At 48.1% G+C, this 16644-nt stretch overlaps 7 protein-coding genes across 7 annotated transcripts; all 7 read left to right on the top strand.

The window, feature by feature from the left end:
- Positions 1-8880: 8880 nt before the first annotated feature.
- CLAFUR5_08277 (uncharacterized protein) lies at positions 8881-9152 on the top strand (the record flags this gene model as incomplete). Its single annotated transcript, XM_047907425.1, has 2 exons — positions 8881-8901; positions 8997-9152. The coding sequence occupies 2 exons, from the start codon at positions 8881-8883 to the stop codon at positions 9150-9152; spliced, it is 177 nt and encodes a 58-aa protein (XP_047759333.1).
- A 160-nt stretch (positions 9153-9312) lies between these two features.
- On the top strand, positions 9313-10728 carry CLAFUR5_08276 (uncharacterized protein; the record flags this gene model as incomplete). The annotated part of the gene is made up of 4 exons (XM_047907424.1): positions 9313-9522; positions 9574-9881; positions 9914-10179; positions 10310-10728. 4 exons carry the CDS (start codon positions 9313-9315, stop codon positions 10726-10728), a joined length of 1203 nt encoding a protein of 400 aa, XP_047759334.1.
- Positions 10729-11017: 289 nt separating this feature from the next.
- Positions 11018-11623, top strand: CLAFUR5_08275 (uncharacterized protein; the record flags this gene model as incomplete). Its single annotated transcript, XM_047907423.1, has 2 exons — positions 11018-11072; positions 11127-11623. 2 exons carry the CDS (start codon positions 11018-11020, stop codon positions 11621-11623), a joined length of 552 nt encoding a protein of 183 aa, XP_047759331.1.
- A 379-nt stretch (positions 11624-12002) lies between these two features.
- On the top strand, positions 12003-12996 carry CLAFUR5_08274 (uncharacterized protein; the record flags this gene model as incomplete). The annotated part of the gene is made up of 2 exons (XM_047907422.1): positions 12003-12722; positions 12754-12996. 2 exons carry the CDS (start codon positions 12003-12005, stop codon positions 12994-12996), a joined length of 963 nt encoding a protein of 320 aa, XP_047759332.1.
- Positions 12997-13101: 105 nt separating this feature from the next.
- CLAFUR5_08273 (Queuine tRNA-ribosyltransferase catalytic subunit) lies at positions 13102-14644 on the top strand (the record flags this gene model as incomplete). The annotated part of the gene is made up of 6 exons (XM_047907421.1): positions 13102-13218; positions 13267-13424; positions 13475-13557; positions 13608-13617; positions 13673-13756; positions 13810-14644. 6 exons carry the CDS (start codon positions 13102-13104, stop codon positions 14642-14644), a joined length of 1287 nt encoding a protein of 428 aa, XP_047759336.1.
- Positions 14645-14856: 212 nt separating this feature from the next.
- Positions 14857-15408, top strand: CLAFUR5_08272 (uncharacterized protein; the record flags this gene model as incomplete). The annotated part of the gene is made up of 1 exon (XM_047907420.1): positions 14857-15408. One exon carries the CDS (start codon positions 14857-14859, stop codon positions 15406-15408), a length of 552 nt encoding a protein of 183 aa, XP_047759337.1.
- A 983-nt stretch (positions 15409-16391) lies between these two features.
- On the top strand, positions 16392-16640 carry CLAFUR5_08271 (uncharacterized protein; the record flags this gene model as incomplete). Its single annotated transcript, XM_047907419.1, has 2 exons — positions 16392-16525; positions 16547-16640. The coding sequence occupies 2 exons, from the start codon at positions 16392-16394 to the stop codon at positions 16638-16640; spliced, it is 228 nt and encodes a 75-aa protein (XP_047759335.1).
- Positions 16641-16644: the final 4 nt, after the last annotated feature.

Genomic DNA, 16644 nt, shown 5'->3' with positions numbered 1-16644 from the left:
AGTAACTTATAGGTCGTTAGTCTCTTATAGTACGGGTTAATCTATAGCTCCTAGATTACTAGGACGTAGTAGACGTACGGGTCCGCCTCGTATAGGAAATAGTTCTAGACTATATCCTTGCTATAGTTAACGTTATACTAGATAATACTAAGCGTGTCGAGGCTAGTTATCGGCATCGACAATCATTTCCTCTATAGCGTCCTATGTCCTACTACCTTATACGTCCTAGTCTACGCCTATCGGCTATATACTAAAGGGGAGCCGGGCCTAGTTAGATTTCCTCGCCGTAGCTAGTAGAGTACGTAGCCTCCCGTACGCCCTAGGTTACGTATCCTTTATATCGTTCTCGGCCCTAGGGCGCTTATACCCGACTACCGCTAGCTAGTTCCGGTATAGGCTAGCCTTACGGTCGCCGTAGAATCTTAGGGCGACGGTTCTGTTTGTGATTACCTTGTTTTTTGCTAGTTTCCGCTATAGGCATTCCGCGCTATACGATAGGTAGTACCCCGGACAGTTCGCGTACCGTCTCGTAGCTAATATATAGTCCCTAGATATATAGTCTCCTATATAGTTCGAGTAGGCCTACTTGTTTATACACGTGTAGGTTTAGTATCTATACTGTTAGCATTTGAAGCATTAGAGGACACGAAAGGATAAGGAGTGCTTTTCTACTATCTTAAGGCTATATTACTAGATCAGGCCTTGTTCTATCGCTAGATCCGCCGCTTTCGCGTCTTATAGCTATACTATTAGCGCCGAGGCCTTCTTACCTTCTAGCCATTTCCTATAGAGCCAAGTCGCCTTCTAGATTAGAGAGTTAAGAGTGACTAGGTTGTCCTCTTAGAGAGTACGTAGGTGACCCTAGTTAGTAGGGTCGAACTCCTTAGGTATATCGTAGACTAGGATCGTAAATTACTTCGTTAAGACCTTCACTAATGCCGTAACCTTAGATGCCTACTATAGCTATGCCTCTAGGTGTCTCCTAGTAGTAGTAGAGCTAGTATAGATCTATAGAGTACCGTTAGACTGTTAGTTCACTACGACTACCCCTAGTTAGTTAATTCGTTAGGCGAGCTCCTTGTTCGATAGCTTCGTAACTTCGGCCTAGTCTTCCTTTACTATAATACGGATCGTAACTATATCGTACGTTAGGCGGGGGCCTAGTATCGATACCGCGACCGATACCTAGCTATAGGGGTATTAATTCTAGGTAGCCTTACTAATCGCCTAGGACGTCGTCCTTATTTCTTATTACCCTCGGTAATACGATAGTATAAGCGCCGTACGTAGCTAAGTGATCATTACCTATAGAGACCGGTATAGGAGCTAATCGTTAGTTTCTATACTTTTTACGTCCTCTATAAGTTACTACTAGTTGTCTTAGGGGAGCTTCGCCTATAGAGCCGTAGGCGCCGTTAGTACCGTAGTCTAGGCTACTATTACCTAAGAGTTGCCTAATATAGCTAGGCACCTCCGCGGCGTTTAGAGCTAAAGAAATAGGGTGAAGAGAACTTTAAGCTATCTAGATTAAATAAGGTAGAACTCCCTTAATGCTAGGGGCAGTGGCCTGCTTTGTATATCGTTAGAATAGCCTTAATAAGAGCTTTCGAATATGTTGTTATATAGTATTATATTAGGAACTAATATGTTAATTATGTTCGCCTTTATATTATAGTACGTTCTCGCTTTACTAAAGTATATAAGCTAGTACTTTTTAGGGGCGAACCGGGCACTATACTTCTTTACCTACTCCTCGCATTTCTTATACCTATCTTTAAGGAGGCGATAGTTCTCCTCTATCGAGTCTAACTAGGCTAGAATGTTTATATTGTCTACGAATCCTAATACTAAGGTTTACGGAGAGGTAAGTAGGGGGATTAGATCAGACATAAATATTAGAGATAGGATAGAGGAGAGAGTAGATCCCTAAAGTATTCTAGCCTCTACCTTTACCGGGTCGGACGTATACCTCCCTAGGACTAGGTATATTGTCCGTTCCTAGAGAAAGGAGTAGACGAACTTCGTTATCTACTAGGGGATGCCTTTCTATTATAGGATATATATTAGCCTTTAGTATAAGACGTTATTAAAGGCCTCTATAATGTCGAGGGATAGTAAGGACGCCGCTCGGTTCCTACCGTAGTGCTAGAGGGTCTGAATTTGCTCCGTAATTAGCTCTATTACTATTAGTATCGATCGCTAGCTTCTTCCCCCTATCTATATTGCTAGGAGTACGTAGTTATCCTCGGTAAGCTACGTAAGTCTCTAGGCTACTATCTTTTCTAGGACCTTCCCTATCGTATTTAGAAGTGCTATTAGTCTGTACGACTTAGGCTAAGTATAGTCTTCCTTCTATAGCTTACGTAGCACTACTATTATAGACTCTCTATACGGCTTCGGGTGATACCCTAGCCGTAGGCACGCGGTAAATAGGTTTGTAAGGCTCGGCGCGATCTCTTCTCTATACTCTTTTAGTAGTACGTTTAGTATCCTATCTAGGCCTAGGGCTTTTCGTCCTTTTAGCTTACTTATAACTCCTGTTACTATATTAGAGCTAACCGCCTAATCTATGTCTAGGGGTTCCGGGTATATACTCGGGTCGATGTCCGTAAGGTCTGCCTCTACTTACGTCGAAAAGAAATAGTCGGCTAACGCTTTTGCCTTGCCCCGGGGCGTAGCCTAGGCAATCCCTTCGCGGTCTACGATTAGGGGGAAGTGAGGGGCTTGTTGCTCTTTAGGTAGTCGTGCCTATTTAGTAAGTCTCTACATCTGTTCCGGGTTTTCTATAACGAGCCTAATCGTCGCTCTCTAGTCCTATAGCTTATTACGTCTTATCTGTGCCTTCTTCTCTTATGTCGCGTAGTAGTATTGCTCCTACGTCTCTTAGGTGTGCTCCTTCGTCTACTATCGCCTTGCCCTTCTAGCCTCCCTTACCTTCGTAGAGCATTTAGGGGTCTAGAAGGCCTTCTACTACGTTAAGGGCCGGAGTAACGGCGTATATTGTTCCGCTACTTACTATATAACCGAGATAATCTGTTCCGCTACTTGATCTAGCTAAGCTGTCGTCTCGAGTTCTCTATACTATAGTAGGTTCGCTATTAGGAAGCCTCTTATATTGTCCTAGCGTGCCTTCTTCTAGTTACGGCGTAGTTCGTTTACTAGCTCCTCTATCGCCTTCACCTCTAGCGTCGTTTAGATAGGGATATAGTCTAAGGAGGCTTCTAGCGCGTAGTTCGGTCGGCATTAGACTAGTCTCTCTTCAAGTTCTCGTAATAGGAAGTATAGGTCGATCGTACTTATACTAGTACGGGCCTTCTACGTCTCTGTTCCCTTTAGTGTTACTAAGGCCATTCCGTAGCGTGCGGTTATATCTAGTAGCTTCCCCCCTAGAAACGCGTATAGGGGAGTGAATTCGAGTCCCTACTATAGGTAGTAGAGGTTAAAGTCGCCGAGGAGTACTTGCTTCGTGTCTTAGCTTAGGGTCCGCTCTAGGTAGGCGAGGGTTCCTAGTTCCCTACTCGTCCGACCCCGCGGTAGCGGGTTATAAACGTTATAGATCTAGATAGGGCCTTATGTCGTGTCGATCTAGATTGATGTTATGTCTCCTAGGTTGCCCTACTACGGTAGTATAACCTTCTACGACTCAAGGTCTATAGTCTTACTTACGTATATATATATCCTCGGGATAACGCCTCGTTAGCCTACGGTTACGGTGTAGTATCTCCGGTTATTATAAGTGGCTAGGAGTCCTACGTAGGGGTTGATCTATAGTTCCTATACCGTAATAACGTAGTGCCGTAGCGGGTCTAGCTCTTATAGAAAGTGGCGCTAGACCTTGTCCCTACTTTTATTTACGTTATACTATACGATAGTAATGTCGTCGTATAGTATTATTCGTTATCCGTAAGGTCTATTTCCGTGCTAACCTACTATGTCTCCTAAGCCTATATCTCGCTATCCGACTAGCCCTAGGGCCGCTAGGGCGCCCTAAAGATTCGTATTTAGCCTAGTTCGTTAGTAGCCCGGTTAAGGTGTCGAGGCCTACCGGGAGGTAGATACGTTTACGGTTAGGTTCCCTTGTTCGTCTCTTCTACCCTCTTCCTTTTACTCGGCTCGAAGCCCTTATATACGGTAGGTCCCTCCTACTATCGTTAGGGGTACCTAGCTAGTATAGAGATCTTTGCTTGTCTCGCTCGTTCTTATACTACTATTCTAGCCGGGCATTAGCTTGAATACGCTAGGTGCCTTCTACCGTAGTATACGTACCTACTCTCCTTTTTTAGGCATTCCCTTCCCTAGTATAGGCCTACGTAGTAAGGACACCTTAGGGTCTTCTCCCCGTATTTTAGGGCTATATAACCGTACTATTAGCATTAGAAGCATTATAGTACCCTATAGCTACTCTAATAGATCTCCGTGTCTATTCTCTCGTAGTTCTAGAATAGCCTATTATCTAGTATCTAGTTAGCTTGTTCCGCTATCTCTACCTAAATAATAAGCGATGAATACGTCTTTTCTCGGTCTACTGTCTTATATAGCTATACCGCCTTCGTTAGTCGTACTCCTAGGGAGGTGTTCTAGTTCTATACTTAGAGGTAGGGAAGGTCTTCGACCTTAAATATCCTAGGGACCCCGTAGGTAATAACGGTATACTGTTAGTAGGAGACTCGTACCGACTTCGCGACTTTAGTAGTCTACTCCTTATAGGTCTCTAGCTTTTGTCTATTAGACTCTTATACGGTAAAGTGTCTTACTACGCCTATTGCCTCTACCCTCGCCCTAACTACCTCCTTTTAGCCGATTCTGTCGACAATCTCCTTGCTTATTAGGGCTATGATTTCTTGTTTCTCCGCCGGATTAGTAATGTATAGGCGTACCGCCTTACTTACCTTCGGAGGGGGTTGATTCTTACCTACTACTACTATTGCCTATATAGTTAGTTTCTAGGCTACCCTCTATGTTACTTATTAGATTGTCTTCGGGATTTAGTATAATAGCGCTTTTAGCGCTCCTAGTAGCTGTGCTATAGTGTTCTTATATGCCCGGGCTAGGTGTTCGTCATCCCCTAGTAAGTTCTCCGCCTCCGTATATAGGGTCGTCTACGCTATATTGTTTATCGTTAGCCTCTACTTTCTATATAGTAGGCCTTGGCTTGTGTCCTAGGTTTTTTCTTAGTTTGTTCCCCGGTTTAACTCTTAGTACAGAATGTTCGTAAGGCTATAGCTCTCGTTAGTTACTATCCTTCGCTATTATTCGGGGTCGCGCTTCCTAATTAGGTAGTTGTCCTACGCAACTCCGCAATTCTAGGGTCTGCCTTTAGGGGAAAGGGACCTCGGTTTTAGGGTTTTTTGTATTACGATTACGCCGCCGCTAGCGTAGGCGGGTCGCTACTGCTTAAGTAGATTGCTCGTCTTAATAAGGGCTATCGATTAAGGGCTAAAACGTATCCCCTAGTAGAATATCAATCGGAGTGAGTAAGGCTAGTCTAACTATATAGTTATAGAGAATAGAAAGCGCCTACTAACGGCCTACTTCTACTATATACTATACTAGATTATAGTCGCTAATATAATTACCGGCCAGATGTCCGATATACGACCTAGAATACGCGCCTATCGCGATAAGAGCGATCGAAGCCCTATACGAAGAGGCAATAGCCCTCTAAGGCATATTAACCCTACTACCTCTATATACCGCGATAATCTTCCGCCCGAACCTTCTAACTACCGAGCCGCTATAAAATACCGCTTCTCCTAATAGTAGATTAAAGCTATAGCTAAGGAGTTTGCTAAAGCCCTAGTAATAGGCATATTTAGATAGGTAATAAAGGAAGAGAAGGATTAGAATGCTTAGTAAGAGGAGGGACTTTAGCTACTACTACCGCTAAAGTAGGTATATAAATATAAACTAGACGAGTACGGTATACTAAAGAGCTTTAAGGCTAGGCTATACGTAAGAGGCGGTTTGTAAGGAACATACTTAGATATATACGCCGCTATACTACTAGTAAGTATATTCCGCCTCTACTATACTATAGCCGCGAGCTTCGACCTAGAAGCCGAACAATTTAATATTATTAACGCCTTCCTAAACTCGGACCTACTATATACTATATATCTATAACTACCTCCTAGAATCGATAAGCCATCCTATAGACACGCCCTTAAGCTAGTTAAGGCCCTCTACGGTCTAAAGGAGTCCCCTTTATTATAATATAACTCCCTAACTAAGACGCTAACCTCCCTTAGACTAGTACCCCTATCGGACTCCGAATATATCTACTATAATAATAAGGTTATATTCTTCTTTTACGTTAATAACTTAGTTATACTCTACTACCGTAAGTATAAGGCCTATACTACTAATATTAAGTAGCGACTACTTACTAAGTACGAGATATACGAGCTTAGTAATCTCTCCTAGTTCCTAGGAATTAAGGTTACGCGTAATAGAAATGAGCGCTTACTATAGCTCTCTTAAGAAGACTACATTAAGAAGCTAGCCGCTAAATTTAGTATATCTACGAATATACGTAAAACGACAGTACTAGTAGATTAACACCTTGATTAGACCGTTCTAGAGGATTATTAACCCACCTCTATCGCTATTCTTACGTACTAATAACATATAGGATCCCTTAACTGTATATATAGCGGCCTAATGTTGCCTTTTCCTTATCTATACTATCGTAGTATCTAACTAAGCTAACTAAGACATACCTTAAGCTTATAGATTAGTACTTACGCTATCTCCTAGAGACTAAGAACCTCTGCCTTATATATAGCGCTAGTAAACACATCACTAGCCTTTATAGCTAATTAGAACACCTCGGTAGTAACTACGAGTTCTTTAGAGTATCGGACGCGTCCTACGGTATAAATAATAATAGGACTAGCTTAAATAGCTAGGTCTTTATACTGTTCGGTAGACTAGTAGATTATAAGGTATCTAAACAAATCACTATTGCTAAGTCCTTAATAGAGGCTTAGCTACTCGGGCTTTCGTAAGCCGCCTTAGAGCTTATATAGTAGGAACGAGTCTTCGCTAAGATATACCTTTAGTTTAATTAGTGTACCTACTTATACTATAATAACACGTAGACTATCCGCCTTATTGACTAATAAGGGCAAAAGCTTAATACGAAGCTACGCTACGTTAACATCTACTACTACTAGCTCCGAATAGCGAGACTAGCGTAGAGACATTAAGATTAAGTATCTTAGTACTAACGACATACCTATAGACGGGCTAACTAAGCTGCTTCTACTATAGAAGTATAAGCACTTCGTCAAGCTACTTAATATAGCTAAGGAAGGCGTAGACCTACACACCTTAGTGCCCTCTATAGCCGTATTAGGAGGTAACGGGCTAATAGACGCCTAAGAAGCCCGTAGTAGCGGCCTTACCTTATCTCGAAACGAATACCGAACGGCTTTATCTTTACGGACACCTCTCTAGAAGCGCTAGTAGGCGCAAACACGGCCACTAGTAGCTACTAATGCTATAGGCGACAACGAAGCTAGGGCAAAGCATCTACTATTCACTAGTGCGGCCCTAGCACTATTATTAACAGGTGTTTCTCGGACTCCTATTAGCTAATAGCGCAAGGGCGAGAAACACCCTTATCACTAGTAGTAGCGTATGCGCGCGTAACAAAAGTAGTGTGTCTAATTAGAACGCGAGAAACGCCTCTAACCTGCTACTAGTAACAACACTACCACCTTGTCACCACATCATCCGCTGCTTTCGTACCTCACACATAGTACACACTTGCCTAAAACAAAAAGGTGTCACTACCCTAAGGTAATGACCTTTAAAAGTGTAGAAAGTAAGGCACCCCGAAGGTGCCTTTTCAACTTTCCGATACCGTTGCTCCGGTGTTACCTATTAGAGCCCCATTACACCTCACATAGTATAAGCTCTGTCGTAGACAGCCCAGTGCATTGCGCTACTGGCTAGTATCTTATACTCCCTAGGGGCAGAGCGAGCTCTCTCACTATTCGCCGGAGCGAAATAACTTGGCACAGAGCAATTATCGGACAATTCAATAAGTTGAGCGGACGACAATATATGTTTAAGCATACGATAGGACTAAGGCTACCCCTGGATTGAACTCAGGACCTCCGATGTTTGCCGGTGGGTGAGATGATTGCACACTCAAGTGAAAGTCCGTGCAACGGGACCATCACCTGAGCCATCTCACCGGCCACAGTCACACAATCTATGCTTTATTATATAGGTAACAATGGCAGCAGTGAAAGTGAGGAATGAGGGAATGGGTACAAAGCTCACCTCACTCACCTCAGCTCACTTCACTTGAAACAGCTGACTTACCCTCACTGCAGCAGCAGCAACACCGAGGGCCTGACGTCACTGCCATAGGTAGGGGGGTGGTTATGACAGGGTGCACGCGATCACATGGGAATCAGCTCATTCACTCCAGCGCACGAGCTGAGGGGGTGTGTCGCGATCCGAGCGTGCACATGGGCAACATCCCATCATCAAAACTTGAGGCCACGTACGCTAAGAATCAGGTGACTGATTAGTCACCTGCAGCCTCTTCAAGAGCAACACTTGTCTATTCTAGATAGACACATGCAATACACAACCTGCTTTTGAAACACCCTATATGAGCCCGTACAATAACTTCCCACACTTCTAACGTGACAGAGTGCACCAGGTGTTTATGCTAGCGTTCTAGCGAGCCAATCACACACATCCCCCACTTCCTCAATCCCCAAGTTGGGAGGTAGAGACTTTTCAAGAGGCTGACTTGTATCGGAAGGTTCCTCGAAGACAAATCGCAGCAAGACAGGCAGCCATTCCACTACCTTCAGCACGCTAAAGGGCAGCACACCTCAATCAAGCTGCCATACTCTGATGAGTGAACAGCAAGTGTTGGTAAGAAGTACAGCATCTTCCAGATGTTAGCACATCCCTACCAAGATGACAAAACACCGAACCTTACTAATGTGCGTAAACCAGATCTACAGTAGATTGCGCTGCGATACGAGGGCAATGCTTGTCGATTGTCACCGAGACTGTATTTCATCTACCGGGAACGTGGAAATGGCCTGGAGTCTATTGGTATGAAAGCCACTATCTTCCCTGCTTCGGACGGAGGAATGGAGGCGGTGGTGAGTTGGCAGTAGCCTAACTGCAGGAGTTGTGATTCTACATTGGAACGTGGCAGCCTTACGACGCGTATGCAATGACTGTCGTTAAGAAGCTCCTCTTTGGCGTCGCCATTCTTCTGTCGCAGTTGTTTGCTTTGCTGCTACTCATTGTTTTCCAGGACATCTGTGTGGCACAATGAGAGTCTGGCTCGCATTGGCTCTGTGTGCCGCGCGACGAGGGACGGCGGCGATACCGAAGGGCGCGACTCATGCCTTTGCGGGCTGCAGAGGTGTATCTTTCGATGTTTCAGGATCTGCAATGAATCGCGACCTATCGGATCTGGACATGAAGGATCTGGATGCGTTGACTGCGCGACTGAACGATGATAATTTCACTCGGATCGCGGTGAGGTTGACATAGTCCGGAGGCAAGAGCGAGCGGCTGTGTGTAGAGCAGGTATCTGGAGATCAGCAATTAGCAGGATGGTACTGTCCGCCGCTGGTGTCGAATGACAACAACGACAAGCTGCAAGTGCTTTTGCCGGCCATCACAACCAATCGCGAGCTGTGGACTGCGTTAGGTGGGACAGATTTGCAACCGGATAAAGACCCTCCCTACCAGCCTCAGCCGTACTCATGGGTGCAGTACATGACTGGGAAAGGCTATGCCGTCCTAGCGATGGACCACCTCGGGCAAGGGAAGTCCTCCAAACCGGACCCTACAAAAGATGTCCAGGCGCCTTATGAGCCAGTACCCTCTCTTTCGTACATCACATGGCAGCTGACGAAGTCCGAAGAGTCGAACTCTTTCACTCCCTCGCGACGCAATTACGCTCCGTTAGTAACACTCTCGGGAAGTCATTTCAACATCTTATCCTGATCGGCTGCTCCTATGGCTCGGAAAATGGGGCACTTCTGGCCAAGAAACATCCTCACGACTTTGACGAGATGATCCTCACGGGCTTCTCCAAGTCGGTCCTGGGCTCGTTGAAGGGCGTTGTGGCTCTGAATGCCATGCCTGCGCAGCAGGTTGACGCTTCGAAATTCAGCGAGCTTGACGCAGGTACGTCCTGAAAGGTAGAGAGCATGGTTGATCATGACATGCGCGCGCACCTGGCCTCCCGATCCTGCACCATCTGCTGGAACGTGGCCCCGTGCTCCTCGAGCAAAGCTGACACCCTTCTGCTTGGTAGGCTACTTGACCTCCCCGAACGGAACGACACGTACATACTCATTCTTCGGTGATCCCCAGTACATCGATTTCGATCCCGAGGTATCGCATCGGTTCTTCACGCGTAAAGACGTGGTAAGCGTCGGCCAGTTCATTTCAGCTTACATCAATCCTGTGCCGGCACCAAAGTACAAGGGAAGAGTGTTGGTGATGACAGGCGAGCAAGACCAAGCATTCTGCGGTCCGGGCAGTTCTGCCATCAATGCTGATCCGAGATGCGGTCCTTTGTTAAATGATACGGGCGAGCTGTTTCCGAAGGCCGAGTACAATTGGAAGAGCATACCGAGGTCGGGGCACGCGTTGACCCTGCATAAGAGCGCGCCTGAGACGCTGCAGACAGCAGAGTCGTTTCTGGCCGGAGAGCGGTTCGGCAGTGATTGATGTGAAAATGTTGATGGTTGACGAATGTTGTTGAAGGTGATTTTCAGCTGGCGCGCTAGGATCGCGAGACTAGACCTGTTCCTGGCGATATAGCTTTAGCGCCGATCTGATTATGGGTCCAGCTGCAGACGTCGTCATTGACGGCTCACGACATATTGATGTCATTCAAGAGAATATCACTTTCGAGATGGCTGGCCTTATTGTTGGTCTGTCAGCTCAACCTCTACCTGCGTCAATAGCTTTACTTTCGAGCACTTCGATGATCCTCACACCACTCTAAAACGCAATCATGGCTGCCAAAGGAGAACAGACGTCGACCAAGCCGACAATGCAGAACAAGAGCGGTAAGTTGAGTGGGCTCGATAGCTCCTAGAGCTTTGCTGAGTGAACATGTACAGCTGCCGGTGGAATGCTCTCTCTCTTCAAAAAAGGCGAAGGCTTCTACAAGGACGGTTACTGTCGAACCGGTTCCGATGACAGTGGCAACCACTCGATCGCCGCCACAGTGACAGACGAGTTCCTGAAATCATCCAATGGCAAAGAATACTCTGGTGTCTCCGCAGGTGACAAGACCTGTTTATCAGCACAACACTGGGCGAACGCCATGAAAGAGCTTGACGGGGAGAAGGTACCGAAGGTGCACTTACACGCCAGCCACGAGAAGGCACTCGATGTGGTGGACTACAAAGATCTGAAGAAGTTTGCAGCGCAGGGAGAGGCGACGAATCAGAGCGGTAGGCAAGAGTCGCATGTAAATCCGAGCAGCAAGGATGGTGCAGTGAAGGAGAAGAATGACTTTGGTGGTGATCAAGGGACTGTTGCGCCAGGTCGGGGAAAGAGCCAGAATGTTGGCACGGACACCAAGCCAGAGGGTAGTGGTGGTCCGAGGGGTTGAGATGGAATTGTATGTATAAAGCAGAGGTATCAAAAGCGACAGGCATCCCTGAGATAAAGGAGACACAGCACGCCTTCGAAAGATCGTTGCCTCCAGCTTCCAACAGCACACTCGACCAGCAGGGCTCTCGAAGATGTTTGACAGTGTAGCAGTCCGGTGGCTTCATGTCTCATGTCTCGGCAGCAGTCGTATCGAGGCTATATTTCCGAATACATGCAGAAGCTAGCCTCAGCCTCGCACCTCACGATGAAAGCTTCATGTTTGAATAGCACACAAGTTGCACCTTTGTTTTGGGCACTCAAAAGGCCGGTCCTGCTACCCCAGAAATATGCTCAAACCAGGCAGACCGTCTAGACCTGCATTAAAGTGACATTGCGATATGTCCAGATTTGGTGACATCGAACGCAGAGCAACCTTGACCGGAACGGCGGCCTATTATGCACCAGGACTGCCTCGAGCTCTCTCGCGCCATGATCGCCTCAAGGAAGGTCACTTCGACGAATGGCTCCCAAAGGTGCTGGACCTCCTGTGCAAGTACGATCTGAGCAGCGTCGTTTACAACATCATCAACGGCGTTACGACAGACTCTGACTTCGCCGAGCTTCAGATATCCTACGCAGCGGCTCATCTCATACAGGCTAGCGTTAGGCCCCATTTCTTAGAGCGCATCGGCCTAGAGACTCGTCGTAGGGCGGTTCCCTTAGTTCAGCTTCTGCGAAAGCATTGCCAGCCGTTCCGGATCATGGACCTACCTCCGGAGATGCGAGTCCGTGTCTACGAAATGGTCCCTGATCTCGTAGGCCATACCACCACAGTCAAACTGAAAAGCCAACCGAAGTCAGACAATCAGACGAAGACGAAGCCAAAGCCGAAGAAGAAGACGGCTGGCAGGAAGACCAAGAAGTCCAAGGCAGTACCAGAAGCGGTGGTGGTAGCAGCACAAGCGGAAGTCTCCAGAACTGGAACTCACTACATCCCCGGCATCACACAGGCAAACCAACAACTTCGAGCAGAAACACGTCCTGTCTTCTTCGCCAATGGTGTCTTCGCGTTTGAGTGGCCGAGCAGGCCGCTTGACCGCGCGATACAACAGGGCATGGTGCGGGCTTGGCTAAGGGATGTAGTGCAAGGGGATAGATAGCCAGCTCCTCCGCACGATCGACGCTGGCAGCATCCGCTTCGCCTTCGATCAGGATGTGGGTATCACTGCGGAGACTACCGGGAATGCAGAGGTCTCTGATCGGCATCAAGAATTGCTGAAGGCAGAAGTCGAAACTGCGAACTTTAGTAGGGATCCAGAGGCGGGAGGACGAGCGATTGTTGATATGTTGGCGGAAGGCATGCGCATTTGGCATAGGTCGAGGACAGAGTAGTGTACGCCATAGAATATATGTAGAAACAAGAAGTTGCCTCTGACTTTGCGCTCCATTTTCGCGTCACGGCGCTGGCTCCGCCAAAAACACGTCCAATGAGACTGGATGCACTTTCCTGGCGATCGACACCACCAACATACGACCAGCATGGCTAACGAGAATGACATGGTCCCTCGTTCTATGCCATCAGCGCTGAAGTTTGAGCTCACGGCAAAGTGCTCAGTACACATGATCCACTCGAGATCGTAAGACGCATCTAACATGCTGTAGACGACCAAGGCCCGCGCCGCGACGCTCCAGCTCCCTCATGGCCCTGTCCAGCTGCCGTTGTTCATGCCCGTAGCCACCCAGGCATCGTTGAAGGGCCTCACGCCGAAACAACTTGACGAGACGAGCTGCAGGTTATGCCTGAACAATACCTACCACCTGTACGGAGCACAAGCCTGGGCGCCATGGGCAGAAGCTAAGAGCAGCGTAGAGGATTGAAGCCTGGCCAGACAACACTGGATGCCATTGGCGGGGCACATAAGCTACAGTCATGGCCTCATAACATCTTGACAGGTATGGGAGGGTGTTACTACACTGGGCCGCAACTGGCTGACGGGCAGTAGACAGCGGCGGGTATGTGGCTTCAGCATTGTTTGCGGAAATTAATGCTCATGTTACACTATAACAGCTTCCAGATGGTCTCGCTCTTGAAGCTCGCCCAGGTCACAGAAGAGGGGGTTCGCTTCCTGAGTCCGCATGATGGCACACCAATGTATGTGACAGGGAAGTGACGCGTGGGCATACCTTATCATTGACGCAACACAGGCTACTGACGCCAGAGCATTCGATTTCACTCCAGAACTCCATCGGCTCCGACATCATCATGCAACTAGACGATGTCATTGCGACCACATCACCCGACCATGCCCGGATCAAGGAAGCCATGTACAGGAGTGTCCGCTGGCTCGACAGATGCATCGCTGCTCACGCGAAGCCAGAAACGCAAAACCTCTTTTGCATCATCCAAGGTGGCCTTGATCTCAACTTGCGTCGTGAATGCTGCAAAGAGATGGTCGCGCGTGACACGCCAGGCATTGCAATCGGTGGTCTCAGCGGTGGCGAAGCCAAGACTGAGTTCTGCAAAGTAGTGTCTACTTGCACTGACATGTTCCCGATCCACAAGCCACGCTACGTGATGGGTGTCGGATTCCCGGAAGATATCCTAGTGTCTGTCGCACTGGGCGCTGACATGTTCGACTGTGTGTGGCCCACCCGCACAGCACGCTTTGGCAACGCAATCACGAATTCGGGGTGCTTCAATCTGAAGAATGCGCAATACGCTTGCGACTTCCGACCCGTCGAAGAGGGCTGCCGGTGCGTCTGCTGCAGACCACGGTCAGAAGGAGGCTTAGGCATCACGCGAGCATACATTCATCACACGACCGCGAAGGAGACCGCGGGAGCGCATTTACTAAGCATGCATAACGTGCACTACCTACTGGATCTCGTGCGGAGAGCACGCGAGGCTATAGTGACTGATCAGTATCCAACGTTCTTGAAGGATTACTTCCGCAAGCTCTATGCGGGCGACAAGCCGAAGTATCCGGCTTGGGCTGTCGAAGCTCTTGGCGGCGTTGGTGTGGATCTTCTACAGGACTGATGATTCTGCTTACCAGTAGACAAGCTCGAAGCACAGCCTGCTTTGACTTGGCTGACCCATGTCCTGAAGATTTGCACTGCCGAGCTCTAGGACGAGTATTTAGGGGAGTTTTCCCTACCGAAGGTGCTGCATCATGAATAATCAGACAACGATCACAGCAAATTCTTCAGGATATCGACACAAAACTCGAATCGCCAACGCAGAGCTTGAAAATGGCAGCACTGATGAATCAGGCCGGCGCACAAGCAAGTGGTGAGATGGCTCCATCGCAGCCAGAGAAGAAGCCTATGTCGAAGCTGAAGGAGCATCTCAACCTGACACAACTCTGTGTAAGCTTTCCCTTCCTCGTCGACAGCAGCGTTGGCATACGCCGGCCCCTACTCGAACGGACGATCATATTCATCATCATGCATCTCATCCACATTGGCGCGTCGACTTTGATGTTCAAAGTACACGGAACCTGGGCCGTGTTGTACGCAGCTGCTCCTGCCTTTGCTGCTTGCGGACTGGCCATTCATGCAGCAATTCACCCGGAGATAGAGAGGTCTGAGGGCAGATGGATGATGAGCGCGTACTGCGCCAACATGATGCTTGCACATCTGTTCAGCGGTGTGATACTTGCATATATCTGCTGGCTACGACTTCGAAACGAGGGCTCGGAACCCGATATGGCTGTCGATGAAGAGGGAGGAAATGCTGTGCTCGAGCTGCTCCCGGACGTGGACCAAAGTCGCGAGAAAGATATTTTCGATGCCCGAGCATGAGAGGCGTTCTGGGCTATCAGAGTACCTAGCGACTATGCTTCGAAGCGGGTGCTCGAGATATTTTGCGTGCTCTTTCAAATCGTATTGGACGATCGCGGCACTGGGGAACAGCAAGCGCTGGATTTATCGCCTCCCGAAAGTTCGGGGAGGACCAAATTATCACAAAGCTTGTCACATTAACTATAGTGCAAACCGCACGACTGGGACTTTGAGGACTGCTTACCGGGCGCGCTTCCTTAACACTTGTTCATTGGTTTGTTTCTCAATTGTCACCAGCACTTTATCAACGCCATCACGTTACCGGCATAATTCGCAACTGTTGCCATGGCCCCCTCCAGACCATCGATAAACACGCAGGAGACCAGCGCGAAACTCATCACGGCCTTACTCTTCGCTGGATTCTGCTGCGATATTCTTGCCGGAAGCACCCAGAGATCTTACCTTGGATTCGGCGACGAGTTTGACCTATTTGGCGTAACATGTGTTACCTTCCCCTTCTCATCCATACAGCTACCCTGCTGTGTTTCTACTTGGCCTATGGGAAATGGTCATTCATCAGTATGACTGCCGCGATCGCAGTAATGGCACCTGTCTGGGTGCTGCACAGCTCTGAAGTCAGTGGCGCCCGCGCTTCACTGTTATGCCACTGTTTCCTGGGCCTTGTGCACTACGCAAGAGGTCGGCAGCCCTTGACCTACGATGCCAAGAAGGAACAGTGAGGGTGTTGCTTGGTGGGTCGAAGGATGGAAGTCAGTCAATGCGACCACGAATGACAGCGTCTGCATCATCGGCTTGGGAGGTGTCGGCCTGAGCGCGTTTATGGCAGCTAATCTGCGTGGCTGTCGTCAGATACTCGAATTGACCGCGTCCTGTTTCGACTGGAACTTGTGAAAGAACTTGGAGCAACCCACGTTGTCAACACCAACGATTCTTCTGTTAAGGACACGGTTCTGCAGCTTACAGGTGGCCATGGACCGGACATTATGATCGGTGCAAGCGCTGTGCCAGACTTGGTGGAGATTGGGTATGAGATCACGCGACCAAAGGGCAAGTATGTCCAAGGTGGCATACCGCCGCCAGGCTATGAGAAGGAATTCGGTGTGGCGGAGCGAAGCATGTGTGCTTGGAAGTGATACAGCGGTGCTGTGGAAGGGCTGGCGAACCCGTGGCAGTATCTTTTTGAGACGATTGGCTGGTATAGGGACAAGCGGTTTCCGGATGAAAAATGGTGAAGAC

Source organism: Fulvia fulva, chromosome 3, assembly GCF_020509005.1.
Source record: "Fulvia fulva chromosome 3, complete sequence".
NCBI classification, from domain to species: Eukaryota; Fungi; Ascomycota; class Dothideomycetes; order Mycosphaerellales; family Mycosphaerellaceae; genus Fulvia; species Fulvia fulva.
Note: the sequence above shows the minus strand (reverse complement) of the source record. Positions and strands in the feature narration are given on the sequence as shown.